This window comes from Cricetulus griseus, chromosome 4, assembly GCF_003668045.3.
Source record: "Cricetulus griseus strain 17A/GY chromosome 4, alternate assembly CriGri-PICRH-1.0, whole genome shotgun sequence".
Classification (NCBI taxonomy): Eukaryota; Metazoa; Chordata; class Mammalia; order Rodentia; family Cricetidae; genus Cricetulus; species Cricetulus griseus.
The window spans coordinates 79,958,751-79,974,945 of NC_048597.1; the positions used below are offsets into that span (position 1 = coordinate 79,958,751).

The window sequence follows — 16,195 nt, forward strand, 5'->3', positions numbered from 1 at the left end:
ACTTCTAGATCTCTCTCTCTCTCTCTCTCTCTCTCTCTCTCTCTCTCACACACACACACACACACACACTGTAGCTTGATGGTGTATCACTTGCCTATTATACACAAGGTCCTGGGTTCTATCTCCTGAATTGGGATAGGAAGAGAAAGGGACAGAAGCATGGACAGGAAGTGGAGGAGGAAGAAAAGCAAGTTGCAGCATAACACAACACAAACACAGACACACCTGTGTGTGATATTGACATGTGATGCTCCAAATCTCTGCCTGAGTTTCCTCTAAGATTTCTAGTTTCATTCTAGGAACACCACCGTACACTGAAATAGAAAGAAACCCAGACTTGTTTACTCATTAAGTGCCTGTGACAATAAGCGTATCTGTAATAAGGAAGCAGAGTGCCCCAGAACTAAAGGAGTAGTTTATTATATCCTTTAAAACCTGGGGACTGAGGCTATCAGGACTTTAGAGAATGCTGAAGCCAGGCATGCTGGCACAGATGGCACTGAGGCAGACACAGGTGAACCCCTAAATTGGAGGCTAGCCTGGTCTACATAATGAGTTCCAGGCCAGTTAGGGTGACATAGTAAGACCCTGTCTCAAACAAACAAAACAAAACACCAACTATTTGGGCTGGCAAGACACAACTAAATAAACGTTATCAAACAAAACTCTCTATGAGAAATAAGCTAAAAACCTTATTTAAATTCTGAATAATTACCTTGCAAAAATTTACATACATAAACACCAATCCAGCATAGGCAACCGTGGCAAAAATCAAATGCAAAGATACAGATTTTATCCAAGATTCAGATAGAACTTTATTTGAAGCAAAGAAATTCAAGCCCTACATACAGAAATGGAAAGGGAATCAAACGATCTGGGGAAGTGACAGATTCAAGTTCACTTTCTGGCTAGTAGGATGGCTCAGTGCTTGAAGTGTTTGCTACACAAGCCATGAGAATCTGAGTTTGGACCCCTAAAACCCACATAAAAGTCTGGCATGGTGGTGTGTTCCTATAACCACAGCTCTGTGGGGGAGAGACAGGTAGATTCTGGGGACTCACTGTCCAGCCAGTGTAGCCAAAACAGAGAGCTCTAGGCCCAGTGGGTGTGGTGGCTTGAATGCCATTGGTACCCATAATCTCCTAGGGAGTGGCACCATTAGGAAGTGTGGCTTTGTTGGAGTGGGTATGGCCCTGTTGGAGAAAGTGTGTTACTGTGGAAGAGGCTTCAAGATTTCCTATGCTCAGGATACTGCCTGCTATGTCAGTTGATTTCCTGTTGCTCCAGCACCACGTTGCCACGATCCCCATGATGATGATAATGGACTGAACCTCTGCAACTGTAAGTGAGCCACCCCAATTAAATGTTTCCTTTATAGAAGTTGCCATGGTCATGGTGTCTCTCACAGCAATAGAAACCCTAACTCAGACAGTGGAAGACCCTGTCTCAGAAAGTGAGGTGGAGAGTGAAGAGGAAAGACACCTAATGTCAGCCTCTGGCTTCCAGATGTGTAAACACGGCCAAGTGCAGGCACCTGTATCCAGGAGTGAGCATGAACACGTGCATGTGTGTGCACACAAAGGGATCGGTTTCTCCAAGTTAATATCAGATGTGGCCAGTTGCCAAGAAGGTCTCTGAAGAAAACTGAACTGTAAATTTGCAAATAAGTATCGAGGCCAGAGGCTAACCAAAAGGAGGAACAGAGAAAGCTATCAAAGATCTTTCCTTTTCCAAAATTCATGATGAAACAACCTGTTGTTTTGGTTGTTAAATCTGCATCCCAGGTCCTTAAGTGCCAGGCATCTTTTCTATATGAAATGTTTCCATTATTATTTAAAAAAAAAAAAAAAGTCAAGGGCTGGGTATGGTGATACACATGGGAGCCCAGGAAGCCCAGACAGGAGGATCTTGAGTGAGCACTGTCTCAAAACAACAACAACAAAATCCAAAATTCATTGATGGAGAGTATAGGGGTGCATGGCAACAGGCAGGGAGAAAAGAAAGGAAGACACCTGAGCACGCCTTTAATCCCAGCACTCAGGAGGCAGAGGCAGGAGGATCTCTGTGAGTTCGAGGCCAGCCTGGTCTACAGAGAGAGTTCCAGGACAGCCACAGAGAAACCCTGTCGCAAAAAACCGTGTGTGTGTGTGTGTGTGTGTGTGTGTGTGTGTGTGTGTGTGTGTGAGAGAGAGAGAGAGAGAGAGAGAGAGAGAGAGAGAGAGAGAGAGAATTTATTTTTAGTTTACAGTTCCAGGAAATTAGTTGTTGAAGGGAAGTCACAGCAGCAGGAGCTGGAGACATAGTCAAGAAGCAACCTCTGCTTAGACAATGGTGCTACCCACAGTTGATCAGGTCTTCCCACCTCATATAATATAATCAGGGTAATCACCTACAGACATGGCCACAGACAGCCTTACTGTAACAGGGCCCCAGACCTTAGTAGGTCCTCAGACCTTAGCACTACTAGCTGCATGATGGAAGTGCCATTAAGACTGTAAAACTCATCATGTAGACAGCACCACCTGCCAAAACTAAAACAAAGGCCCAATCCATCAAAGTCCATAGTTATGGGAAAGTCTCTAAATGTACTAACCTTGCGTTTTGACTTCTGTAGTTCTGCTCCTGGCTACCTGTTCTTGTTAACTGAAGTATGTCGACCCAGGACATGGTTTGTGCATAATGGCTCCCCCTGAGAAAGGCTCCGGGCCACTCTGGAATCTCAGAACACCCAGTGTAGTCGCCAGCTGGCTAATAAAGACCAGGCAGTCTTCTCTGTTGATACCTCACAACATTTCCAGAGGTCCCACTGAGATCCCAGAGACCAGATCTCTAGGCATGGGGGAGGGGATGGGCAAGTCTCAGAGCGGCTTGGAGAAGAGTGAGATCCCCAGGGCTCCTTTTGATCTATCACTGCCCAATGATTCAGGAGGGTCTGACACCTCTACCCCAAAAGGAAACAAATTAGAAAGTTGTTTAGTCTGTCACCTCCGGAGACAAATCTGGTTAAGGAGCCTTCTGTTATGACTCATACATAAGAGAGATTGGACACAACAGCTAATCCAGTGTCTGGGATCCATGTGAGATGTTACTAGATCCCTTTGTCTGTTCAGGTGTATGAATGTGTGGTGGCCACCATGGTTGTCTTTACTGTGTCTCTGCGTGTGTTTGTATGTCTGTGTGTCTTTCTAATGTGGTTCCTGTCAGTTCTGTTTCCCTGTATTGATCAGTGGCTTTCTCTGGTGTAAGGATCTCCTAGCTTAAGACCTGTGCCCCATCCTGTTGGGGACATGAATGAATTTTGGCTCTGCCAGGTCACCCAGAAAAAACAAAACCAAAACCAATCAAAACACCAACAAAAAAGCCTTCCTCTACCTGTATCACTCTGTGTGCAGGGACAGTTTTTGTTTTGTTGCTTGCCTCCTGCTTAGTCAGGGTTGGTCCCTGTGTGTGGGGAGAGGCCTGGCTTCTCATCTAGGGCCCCTGCCATCTAGTGGAATGCACACAGGGAGGGGGAAACAGTGCCCCAGATGAGATCCCTCCCTCTGTGCCTGCTCTAAGCAGCCACAGGGAAGAGGAAGAATTCCCCTGGGTTGAGCCTGAAGGAAAAGAGAAAGTTCTACTCCTTTTTCATAATGTATGCCTCTTTTTCCACCAGTGATCCGTAAAACCCACCATTCTTTGAAAAAAAAAAAAAACCAAAACAAAACAAAACAAAAAACCCCACTGTCCCTAGGCATTGCTACAAGGCAATGCAGCCTGGGCAGAACAAATTTTCCCTTCTGTCCAACATTGACCAAGGAGACTTCAAGTAATTTCACTAGGTCCTTTTTAGAAAGATTAAAGACAGCTGTTAAAAAGATTTCCTGTGTTACCCAGTGGGCCCCAGATATTAAAAAAAAAAGAAGAAATTTACAAAAGTTAAGCAGATCCCAGTTACTGGAGGTAGCTCAAAGGCTGTTTAACAACAGATAACTGACTAGGACAGAGCCTTTTGCAAAAGCTGAAAGTCACTTCACCTTCTCTGATGATGAGACACAGTTAAACTTAAAGATATCCAGCAAAATTTTGTTGTCTTACCCTCTATCAGAAGAAACCAACCACCCTGGACTGGCCCAACACCAAGCTCCTCTAATTGTTCAACTAACCAGTTCAGCTACCTCCATCCACATTGAACAATACCCAGTGACCTTGGAAACAAAAGTGAAAATTGAAGTCCATATTGCCTGGCTTGAAGGGACAGGCTTCCTGGTGTCCTGCCAGTCACCCTGGAATGTGCCTCTCCTGCCTGTGAAGAAACTTGGGACCTCTGATTCTCATGAGCCTGATTCTTCCAGAGAAACAGGTACACACGGTCTTGGACCTGAAAGGGGTACTCTTCCTACAGGCAGAGGAGTCAACCCATCTTTGCTTTTAAATGGCCAGACCCAGTGGGAAGTTACAGCAGGTAACTTACATGGACCAGGTTGCCCAAAGATTTAGAAATTTGCCAACCCTGTTTGATGAGACACTAAATGCTGTCCTCCTGCCCTCCTGTCAGAGATTTCCCAGGAAAATAGATTGTAAAAGGACCACTGAGGGGCTGCTGCAAGGATTACAGACTACAGAATGTTTGGCTAAGAAAGCCCAACTTTGTACATCAGAGGCTATATATCTTGGCTACCAGCTAAGCGGAGGCAAAAAGGAGCCTGTCTCAGAGGAGGATTGCTGCCACTCAAAGACTAAGAGACAGATTGGAAGGCTCCTGGTGCAGCTGGCTATTGCTGCCTCTGGATACCAGAATTTATGGAAATAGCAAGGCACAAGGGGGGCACTGAGCCCCTAATCTGAAATGGGACTAAACCAAAGACAAGAGGGGTTTTAATCCAAATGTTGGAGGCATAGGAATGCCCTATGATATACCTATCCAAATGACTGGACTGTGTAGCCACAAGATGGCTCACCTGTCTAAGAGCTGTGGTGGCTACTGCTAGTTAAATGGAAAAAAAAAAAAAAAAAAAAAGGAAGTAAGATAACTCTGGGTCAAGATCTTATACTCACAGAACCCCACAATTCGGTTGAGGCCCTCCTCCAAGGAGTGCCAGAATGCTGGCTGTCTAATGATTGTGTGGCCCAGTACCAGGCTCTACCCCTGGCCCACCCTGGAGTCCTGTTTGAGAAACCCATCAGTCCCGCTACCTGCTTGCCTGATGATTCAGGGACTTGTCCATTTTTATCTCTGTCAGGAGATGAAAGATGGAAGCAGGTATGTGGGAGCTGCCGTAGTTCTTTAATCAAAACAATTTGGGTCCAACCCTGGTACCTCAGCCCAGAGAGCAGAACTGATTGATCTGACTCAGGTTCTCAGGAGGGAAAAGGAAAGTCCACCATCATACACACAGACCATCTTTCAGTATGCTTTTACTACCGGTCATGTCCATGCTATACTCTATAAAGATCTCACCAATGGGGGAAAGGTCATTAAAAAGTCTTAGTCCTCCTAGAGGCTATTGGGCTTTCCCCACAAATCTGTCCTCTACTGCTGGGCTGCTCACTTGGCTGTTAGACAAACAGCCCTAAGAGTAGTGGGGTCTATCGATATTCTGACAACATACATACCATGCCTCAGTACTGCCTCAGACTCCATGGTAAAAAAGAAATGGACAGCTCACCCACAGGTTGACGGAGGACACCACAGGAAAGATCATTCTCCCAGAAACAACTGGCAGGACTATGGTAGCCAACCTTCAACAGATTAACCACCTGGGATCTACAAAACTTTTGGAGTGTCTCAGAACAAGATATGTTACACCTAGACAGGACAGCCTCGAATGGGATGTCTCAGCCAGATGCCAGGTTTGTATTCAAGTGAATCCAAAACAGAGAACCTTACCCAGGAAGGGCCAAATGAATGAGGCCAACACCCCGGTGAACTCTGAGAAAGACAGCCTGCTGGAGGAAGGATAAAAGTACTTGCTAATTTTTATAGACAAACTTTTCCTGGTGGGTAGTATTCTCCACCTGGACTGTAATTGTATAGTTCTGAAGAAGATGGACAGGGGCTGGAGAAATGGCTCAGTGGCTAAAAGCACACATTGCTCTTGCAGAGGGCCTGAGTTCTGTTCCCAGCATCTTCATCTGGTGGCTCACAACCACCTGTAACTCCAGCTCTAGAGGATCAAATGCCCTTTACTCTTTTGGCCTCTGCAGGCATATGCATACATTCACATACCCCCACTCCACATACACACAATGAGAAACAAAAATAAACCCACTTTTTGAATTTTATTTTTATTTATTTATTTTATTAATTTATTTTTTACATTCCAATCCCAGTTCCTCCTCCCTCCTCTCCTCCCGCTCCCCCCACCACTCCCCCTTCCTCCCATCTGCTCCACGGAGAGGGTAAGGCCTACCTTGAAAGTCTACTAAGTCTGTCCCATTATCTAATAAACCTATTTTTTAAAAGTAGATGGGCAGCCAGGAGGTGGTGGTGCACACCTTTAATCCTAGCACTTGGGGGGCAGAGGCCAGTCTAGTCTACAGAGTGAGTTCCAGGACAATCAGGACTACACAGAGAAACCCTGTCTCAAAAAAAAAAAAAAAAAAAAAAAAAAAAAAAAAAAGTAGATGGACAGAGATCTGCATCACTCTCTATTTAATGTCACCCTACCCTTGTTGTCTGAAATAATCAGGTGAAGTATATGTTTTTTCTTTGTCTATCAGGAGAGGGTTTAGTGACAGCTATCCCCTCTGGTCTCTCCATTATGCAACATGTCAGGAATTCTTTGGGCAAACTATAGTAACAAGAACAGTGTGAGGAAATAATGTGTGCTCCTGAGATTTGCAGAACTGAAAAGCATCTTGATAGCGGCCTCTGGTGCCTGGATTTCAAGAGAAGCAGATGAGATAAACTTGTATTGAAAAATGTGGGCCCAGTGGGAAGTGGCACCATTGTATGAAGTCAGTCCTGGCATGCCTAGCGATGAGGTTTATTATTCTCAGGAAAAACATCCTCAAGGGGGCAAAGGAAGAGGAACAGGAATGCTATCAGATGCTTCCTAGGAAAGAACTACTCATCAAGGCCAGCTTAGGGACACCCATCACTGCTACAAAAGTACACCCTAAATTTGTTTCTCCCCAAAAGGGCTTTGTCTTCAGATTTCTGAGACAGAGTCTCAAGTGGCCCAGGCAAGCCTTGAATTTGCTATGTAGCTGAGAATGACCTTGAATTTCTGAGCCTCTTGTCTCTACCTTCCAAAAACTGGGACACAGGCATGTTCCACCACATCCGGTTTACGAAGTAGCTGGGGTTGGAAAGCAAGGCTTTGTGCACACTAGACAAGCACTGCCAACTGAGTTACATCCCCAGCTTCAGGATGGACATTTTGACAAATCCATCTTCTCAATTAATTTGAAGTCCAGATCTTAAAATTAATCTCCCCTGCCTCAACACCATCTTTCAATTCATCAGCCTGCTGGGCAGCAGTCACACTTGAGCCAGGGAGAGTCAGCACAAAAAGGAAACCAGAGTTAGCAAAAGGAGCCCAAGCTGTGCTATTAGATAAGGGCCTCACAGAAGGCGTCGTTGAAATAATGACACCACACCTGAGACCTGAATGAAGCGATACAGAGACAGCTGTAGGTAGTAGACGATATATCCAGTGGTAAAGTGTGGGCCTAGCAAATAAGGCCTAAATTTAACCCCCAAAACGAAAATTTTAAAAAGAGGTGTGTGGGGGAAAACAAAGAAAAAAGAAATACCCGTTAAGAGTACCATCTCCAGCTGGGTGTTGGTGGCACACGCCTTTAATCCCAGCATTTGGGAGGCAGAGGCAGGTGGATCTCAGTGTGTCCGAGGCCAACCTGGTCTACAGAGTGAGCTCCAGGACAGCCAGAGCTGTAACACAGAGAAACTCTGTCTTGACAACCCCTCCCCCCCCCAAAAGAGTACCATCTCCATTACAGTAAACAGAAAATGTTAAAATTTGGCTAAGGAGATGGTTCAGGAGTTAAAGTGCTTGCTGAACTAGGGTGAGGACTAAAATTCAGATCCCTGGAAACCCAAGAAAATGCAGAATGGGTGTGGTAGCACACCTGTAATTACAGCCTGGGAAGGGGAAATCAGAAGATCGCCACAGCAAGCTGGCTAGCAAGACTAGACATACCGGCCAGGCACGCCTTTAGTCCCAGCACTCGGGAGGTAGAGGCAGAGGATCTCTGTGAGTTCGAGGCCAGCCTGGTCTACAAGAGCTAGTTCCAGGACAGCCTCCAAAGCCACAGAGAAACCCTGTCATATCAATCAGCGAGCTCTGTATTTGAGAGACCTTGCCTCAGTGAACAAAGTAGAAGAGCGATTGGGTATGATTTTGGTATCAACTTCAGCCTGCTGCATGCATGAGCACATGTGCAGACGTATATACTACACACATGCACACCACAGGTACAAAATAATTCGGGAACTAAAACGGACCTTATGTGAGGTGGAAGACTAGGAACACAGACACGAATCACAAGCTTTTGATGTAAGACTCCGCAAGAAAGATCTCTGAGAGGAGTTAAGATGTATTTTATGCCCAAGCGTCTTGGGCCTAATTTGGACTACATCTGACCGGTCACCTAGGTCACCCAGGGGACTGTGGGGAAGACCAGCCAGGAGAAGAGGGGAAAGTGGCTAAGATCAGGTTGTGTAGCAGAGAAGGGAGAGCCGTGGAGGTGCGAAGAGTAGTCAAACCTTATCTCGCCAACTTCAGGGTGGCGTTTCAGACTTAAACTCAGTGAATCTTGAGTCCAAAGGTACTACGAACGACAAGGAAAGTTTTTCCAAGCTTGGAAGATTCAAGCATAAGTCCTAGCCTCGCCATGAGTGGCAGTGGCTCTGTGGTGGGGAAAGCATTCTTTCCAGGTCTTTCGAATCCTTATCTATTAAACAGAAATGACCACATCGGAACGGACTTAACACACCTCAGTCCTTCGGGCGATGCCAGCGGCTAACTTCCGTGCCAGAGGATCCAGAGGCTCTGAGTAGGCGGCGAAGACCACAGAGCGCTAGTCAATGCGCGTGCTCAGGCCTCGGGGCAGTGAGCGCATGCGCGAGCCTTTACTTAGGCGTGCGCCTGCGCACACCTGGGGTCCAGTCAGCCCGCGGAGTCAGAAGGGTGCGGGCGACCTAGGGAGGCGCGGTGGGAGGTGCACCATGCCGGGGATGGTGTTGTTCGGCCGGCGCTGGTCCCTGGCCAGCGACGACCTGGTGTTCCCCGGGTCTTTCGAGCTGTTTCTGCGTGTGCTGTCGTAAGTGAGGCCGCCGTGCGGGCGGGCGGGGAGGGCGCGCTGTGGCTGGAGAAGGCGACAAAAGTCGCCCTTCATCTGTGCTTAGTGGCCGCCGTGCCTGCCTAGCACGGTCCCTCTGCACTTAGAACGTAGGTGCAGTCGCTTTGTGCATTTGACAGGTGTCGCGGACCTTCAGCGCCGCAGGGCACGAGGGCTAGGCTAGGGTGCAGCGCCCAACCCTGGCACTGGGAGCGTGAGGGAAGCCCGAGCATCCAAAAGCCGTAGCCTCCAGGTCTCTCCTTTGTGGAGCCCGGTTCTGGAACTTTGCCTCACTCCCGTCTTCTTTGCTGGGCGGGTAGCGAAGTACCTGTTTCTGCAAAAAGAAAAATTTAGGCAATTGCAATTTCAGAGCAATTCACAGGCACCAATATAATAGGATGGTTTTACAAAACGGAGCTACGCGCGCCGTGGGAAACGGCGCTAGTGTGTGAAGTCAGCTCCTGGCCTGCCTGGCAAGGAGGAATAGCGTTCTTAGGAAAAAGCATTGTCAAAGGGGAAAGGAATGGGAGCACAAAAGCTCTTTCTAGGAACTTTCTGCTTCTCAGGGCTGGGTTTTTCTTAGATCGTTTTGCCATTGTTTCCAGACACGGTGCCCTGGGGTCTGCAAGACTGACAGAAAAGGTTATCTCAGGGCTGGGGTGTAACTTTTGGTAGAGTGTTCACCAAACATGCATGGATCCCCAGCACCACACAAACTGGTTTAAGCACACCTGTAATCTCAGGACTGGGAGCGGGTCGGGTGGCAGCAAGAGGATCAGCAGTTCAGATTCATTCTTGGATACGACCAGACAAGACCCTATCTGAAAAAAGGAAAAAAGAAAAGCTATCTAGAAACGGTCCTTCTTTTTTTTTTTTTTTTTTCCTTCTAGTGCTTGAGCCCAGAGTTTCATGCATGCTAGGCAAGTGCTTTACAACCGAGCTAAATCCGAATCACCTCAAATGACACCTCTTCAGGATTTGGAGTTTGAATCTTTTAATAGGACAATCTTGGGCAACAAGATAGTTCTGTGGGTAAAGGTGCTTGCTGCCCAGCCCAGTGATCTGAGTTGTATCTCCAGGACCCCACATGGAGGAAGGAGAAAACTGACTCCTTCAAGTTGTCCTCTGACCTTCCTCTTCAAGCATGCCATTCCATGCCATGACATACACCCCCCAATAAATAAATGAGTAAATAAATGTAATAATAATTAAAAAGGACATTCTTACTAAGTGGTGCTGTCCTCTAGTGAAGTACCTCTAGGGTGAATTAGAGTCATCGTTAAGTTCTACAGGTCCGTGTTATCTTTACTGTTCACTGATGAATTACAAAATGTAATCAGGAGCCCACAGGACTTCTCCTTTTGGATGTATCAGTTATTTTCACAATTGGCTCCATGCTTGCTTGGTTTTGAATTGCAGTAGGCTACACTACACATGTACAAATCCTCCTGGGAATAGCTGCGCAAGCACAGTGTGTTGGTCTACCACTCACATGATTCTAAGTCATGACAGGTATTTTCACTGAAGAACCCTTATATATTGCTAGCCTAGGCTTTGTTTTGCAATAGGGTCTCTGACATCTCTTGCTTGCTTCAAACTTTGCTATGTAGGGGGTGGGGATGGTCTTGAATGTCTTACCCTCCTGCCTCTACATCCCCAGTGCTGGGATTACAGGTGTGCACACTTAGTTTATATAGCACTGGCTATAGAACTTAAAGAGCTCCTGCATACCAGGTAAACAGGCTATAGCCCCAGCCTGTTTGTCTTTTAAGTAGGGGCTTCTTTTGCAGTGTCCTGGAACCCATACATAGCCCAGGCTCAGGCTGTCCTCTTAATTTATGATCCTCATGCCTCTGCCTCTTGGGTGCTAGAATTACAGGCAAGCACCACCATGCCCAGTGCTGGAATGCAGCAGATATAAAGAACAGAAAGCCACATGTGTCCCAACAATCTGTCTCTGGGTAGACTTTTTATTGTTGAAAATTACATTCCATATTGAACCTTAACCTTGTCTTGATTCCTCATATCATTGTTATATGAAGCCACTTTCTTCTTTGTCCACAGGTGGATTGCTAGTCTGACTTTGTATCTTGTGCATAGAAGGAAGCTGGACTGTCCTGGTGGAGTCTTGCTCAGCACTTACCTGATTGTTCTCCTTGTTCTCCTGGCGGTTATCATATGCACTGTGTTGGCCATGGTGTGTGTCAGCATGAGAGGTAAAGAGCCACATTTTCTGTGTGAAACCTAGTTTTTATCTTAACAGCCGTACTGCAATACCATTTGCATACCATACAGTTCACCTGCTTGGAGTGTATTCAGTGGTTCTTTTTTTTTTTCCCCCTTCTAAAGTGTGTGGGTAAAATGTGTATGGATGAACACATGCTTGGTAGTGCCTACTGTGGTCAGAAATGGGGCATTGGATTGGACCGCCTGGGCCTGGAGTTGCAGGTGGTAGGAACCACTTCACACAGGTGATAGTGAACCACTCCACACAGGTGGTAGGAACCAGGCATAGGACCTCTGCAAGAGCAGCAGGTGCTCTTCACCCCTGAGCCATCTGCCCAATCCCACACTAAGGTTCTTACTACTTCCGTAGTTGAAAAGCTATCACTACAGTTGACATTATAACATTTCCTTGTCTGTGTGTATGTGGTGTATGTACATGTTTGTGTGGGCATCTGTACATGTGTGAAAGCCAGAGGTTGACGCCTTGGCTGCCCTTTTTAATCACTCTCCACCTTATTTTTTGAGGTAGGATATTGTTAAAATTCCTTTCCTAGGGCAAAATCCTCTTCCTAAGGTTCCGACAACAAACCAAGGCATGATTTTGCTTTTCTTCTGGGTGGGGCTGTCTGTACTCATGGCCAAGATGGGCAGACACACAGAGGCAATTGTCTTGGAGAAGCCCCAATCAATGTCATCCCTACTCCTGCATGTCCTGTGTTAGTCAAGACAGGGTCTTCCCATTCAACCAGGTTGAATTGGATTTTCTGTTACTCGTGACTTGAGCTGTTCTCACTGGAACCCTAAACAGTATTTTATGAAAACACATTAAATTGAGCATGGCAGTGCAGACCTGTAACCCCAGGTTCTCGGGGGACTGAGGCAGAAGCATGACAAGTTAAAAGCTTGCTTTAGTCTTTTTGTTTGTTTGTTTGTTTGTTGTTTTTTTTTTTGTTTTGTTTTCAAGACAGGGTTTCTCTGTGTAGTTTTGGAGCCTATCCTGGCACTCTGGAGACCAGGCTGGCCTCGAACTCACAGAGATCCGCCTGCCTCTGCCTCCTGAGTGCTGGGATTAAAGGCATTAGCCACCAATGCCCGGCTTTTTTTTTTCTTTTTCTTTTCTTTCTTTTTTTTTTGGTGGGGGGGGCTTAGTCTTTAGATCCTGATCCTGTCTGCAAAAAGAAATGGGGGCAGTGATGCAGTGGGTAAATGTGCTTGCTGTCAAGCCTGACGACCTGAGTTCCATCTCTGGGTCCCACATCATAGAAGGGAAGTACTGGCTCCCAAAATTTGTCCTCTGACCTCCATATGTGTGTTACGACACGTGCACATTGTCTGTCTCTTTCTCAGGTTTTGAAGGGGCTGGAGAGATGGCTCAGCGCTTACTTCCAGCACCTACATGAGGTGGCTCCTAACCACCTGTAATGCTAGTTCCTGGGGATCTCATACTATCAACTGGCCTCCACTGGCATTAAGCGCACACCGTGCACACAGACGAGGCACAAACACAAGAATAAAAATAAAATTTTTAAAATGTTTAGCCGTGGGCTAGAGAGATGGCTCAGCAGTTAAGAGCACTGACTGCTCTTCCAGAGGTCCTGAAATTCAATTCCCAGCAACAACATGGTGGCTCCCAATCATCTGTCATGAGATCTGGTGCCCTCTTCTGTCTTGCACGCATACATGCTTACATAATAAATACATCTTTTAAAAAAAATGTTCAGTTGGGCCATGGTGGCACACACCTTTAATCCCAGCATTTGGGAGGCAGAGGCAGGTGGATTTCTGAGTTTGAGGCCTCTGTCTACAGAGCTAGTCCCAGGACAAGCAAAGACACAGAGAAGCTCTTGTCTTGAAAAGCAAACAAAAAGTTTAATTTAGAACTGGGGGAAGCTCAGTAGCCTCAATGCTAACACCTCCCAGTTACTTTTATTGCCATTTGGTTATAAATAACATGTTTTGCTAAGAGTGTTAACCAGCATGCTGACCCATGCCTGTAGCCTAAGCACTGAAGAGCCAGAAGCAGGAGGATTGCTGTAAATTTGAGACCAGATCCTGCCTCAAGTAAAATCCTGCCTCAAGACCATAAATAAATAAATAAAATCAGTGTAATGGGTAAGGTTTTTGGCTAACAGGATGGCCCAATGGTTAAAGGTGCTTGTAACCCTCACTGATGACTGGGTTCATGCCCTGTGACCCACATAGTGGAAGGAGAGAACCTGCTCCCACAAGCTTTTCTCTGACTTCCACAAATGTGTGATATAACACATAAATAAATGTTTAAAGAAAAAACTCCTGCCGGGCAGTGGTGGTGCACGCCTTTAGTCCCAGCACTCTGGAGGCAGAGGCAGGTGGATCTCTGTGAGTTCCAGACTAGCCTGATCTACAGAGTGAGGTCCAGGACAGCCTCCAAAGCCACAGAGAAACCCTGTTATGAAAAAAAGGAGGAGGAGGAAGAGGAGAAGGAGAAGAAGAAGAAACTCCTTAAAAGTAGTATTATATGTTGGACACAGTGGCTTGAGACTTTAAAACTAGCACTCAGGGACATAAAGGCAGGTGACTCTCAAATTTGAGACCACCCTGGTCTAAATAGCAAGTGTCAGACCAGCCAGGGCTACATAGAAAGACTCTGTGTGTGTGTGTGTGTGTGTGTGTGTGTGTGTGTGTGTGTGTGTGTGTACTAAAAAACAAGTGTGGGGAGGTTGTAGCACATGGAAAAAAGAGGCAATTTCCTTGGTACATACATGGATAGATAGATAAATACATAGATATAGTCCTTTTCTTTTTTTGCATCAGTAGAGGTTGACCAAGGGCCCCATGCATATGAGGCAAACTATTCCACCCAAGTCAAAGCCCCAGGTCTCTTCTTGCTGAGGCAAAGTCCTACACAGTAAGCCTGACTAGCCTGGAAGTACAGTGGGCACTTCTCTTGTCTTTGCCTCCCAAGCACAAGGATCACAGGCATGGCTCCCAGGAATCAGTAAGAAATAAGGGAAGAACCCTGCATCAGTAGAAAAACAGGCAAAGAGCCTGAAGAGTAAAGAAGAATTCTTTTTTATTTTAAAATTTTTAAACTCAACCACACACATACACTTTAAAATAAGGACATTGTGCCAAGAAGTGTTGGCTCATATTTTTAATCCCAGCACTTGGGAGGCAGAGGTAGGTGCATCTCTGTGAGTTCAAGGCCAGCCTGGTCTACAGAGCGAGTTCCAGAACAGTTTATGATGTCCACAAAAAAAGGACATCATTGTATTAGGAGGTGGAAATGAATAGGCAGCTTGGTTTGTTAGTGGGAATGTATTTTATTTACCAAACCTTCGGAGAGGCCAGTGTGACAGTGTACGCGTATCAGTCAGGTTTTACCTGTATATTTGCATACACCTACAGAAGTGTTTGTGATCGTCCTTGTAGTATGGTTTGTGGAAAGAAGAGCTTGCCAAGATGTTTCTTTTTCATACGGCATACATAGTTAAGAATAGTTTTGCTTTTGCTGTGATGTTTTCTTTACCTTTTCAGGATATTACTGTGTAGCTCAGGCTAGCCCAAACTCACCGTGAGATTCCTGCTGCAGCTTCCTGGTCCAGGGCTAGAATCAAGGACTTGCAGCTCTAGAACTTCCCCCATGAAACCTACAGTGGTTACTATATGGGGTTAATTGGGGATGGTCTGCACTCAAGGCTGCTTTGTTTTGTTTTTTTGTTTTTGTTTTTGTTTTTCGAGACAGGATTTCTCTGTGTAACAGCCCTAGCTGTCCTGGAACACGTTCTGTAGAGCAGGGTGGCCTCGAACTCCCTGAGATTCACCTGTTTCTGCCTTCAGAGTGCTGGGATTAAAGGTGTGCACCACCAATGCCCAGCCCAAGGCTGCTATGTTTTAACAGAATTCTTTCCACATGAGGACTGCCATCTGCCATGTCTGGGCAGTGTCCTTTATCTCTCTGTGTGTGTCTTAAGAGCTCATAGCTCAACTTCTATGTCAGAGAAGATATCTGCAATGGCTAAGGTGTCTGTCATTCATAAATTTATGGCGTAGACTTTCTTTTTGTTGCTCTTATGCATGTCCCACTTGATGAGGGACCTTAGGTCACTTTAGGTCTTTGTTGAGGACACCCCAATACAGCATTGTTTCTGAAGATTAGGGTCATCAAATTAGAATATCTGCTAAGGTAACCAGGTTCCTACCAGCTTATTTATCTTGAGAAAAAAAATGTAAATGTGGAAATAAAAGTGTTTTTCTAGCCAGGCATGGTGGCGCACATCTTTAATCCTAGCACTCTGGAGGCAGAGGCTGACAGATCTCTTGTGAGCTTGAGGACAGCCTGGTCTACAGAGTGAAACCTTGTCTAAAAAAAAATTGTGTTTTTCTAAGATATGAACTAGATGAGGCCATCAACATTCTGTCATGGGGTGGGGAGGGACTCATGAGGTCCCCACCTCTAGCTCAGGGACCACTGGCACTGAATGGTTGCTGAGGGAGGGAGTGTCATTTTTCTTTGGTGAAGTAGCCACTGGTAAATTGCCCATGTTCCAGGGAATAACTCCCTGCCTGTGCACAGGCAGCCACCCTAATTAAACTCAGTGAATCACAAACAAGCAAAAAAAAATAAATAAATAAAACTAGGAGGGGGACTTCTTAGGAAGAAGGGGTCCCCGAGGGAGTGGGGGGACTAGGGAGGAGTAATGAC

General features: G+C 46.0%; 1 protein-coding gene across 3 annotated transcripts in view; it reads left to right on the top strand.

Annotated features, from left to right (window-relative positions):
- The first annotated feature begins 9,090 nt into the window (after positions 1-9,090).
- Positions 9,091-16,195, top strand: part of Daglb (diacylglycerol lipase beta) — a 37,221-nt gene continuing 30,116 nt past the window's right edge. The window contains exons 1-2 of one of the 3 annotated variants that reach the window (XM_027413578.2): positions 9,091-9,267; positions 11,350-11,501. In XM_027413578.2, coding sequence (XP_027269379.1) covers positions 9,173-9,267; positions 11,350-11,501 — 247 coding nt within the window. In that variant the 5' untranslated portion in view covers positions 9,091-9,172. The remainder of the gene's footprint in view (positions 9,268-11,349; positions 11,502-16,195) is intronic. The other 2 variants (XM_027413576.2, XM_027413577.2) reach the window with 2 other exon arrangements.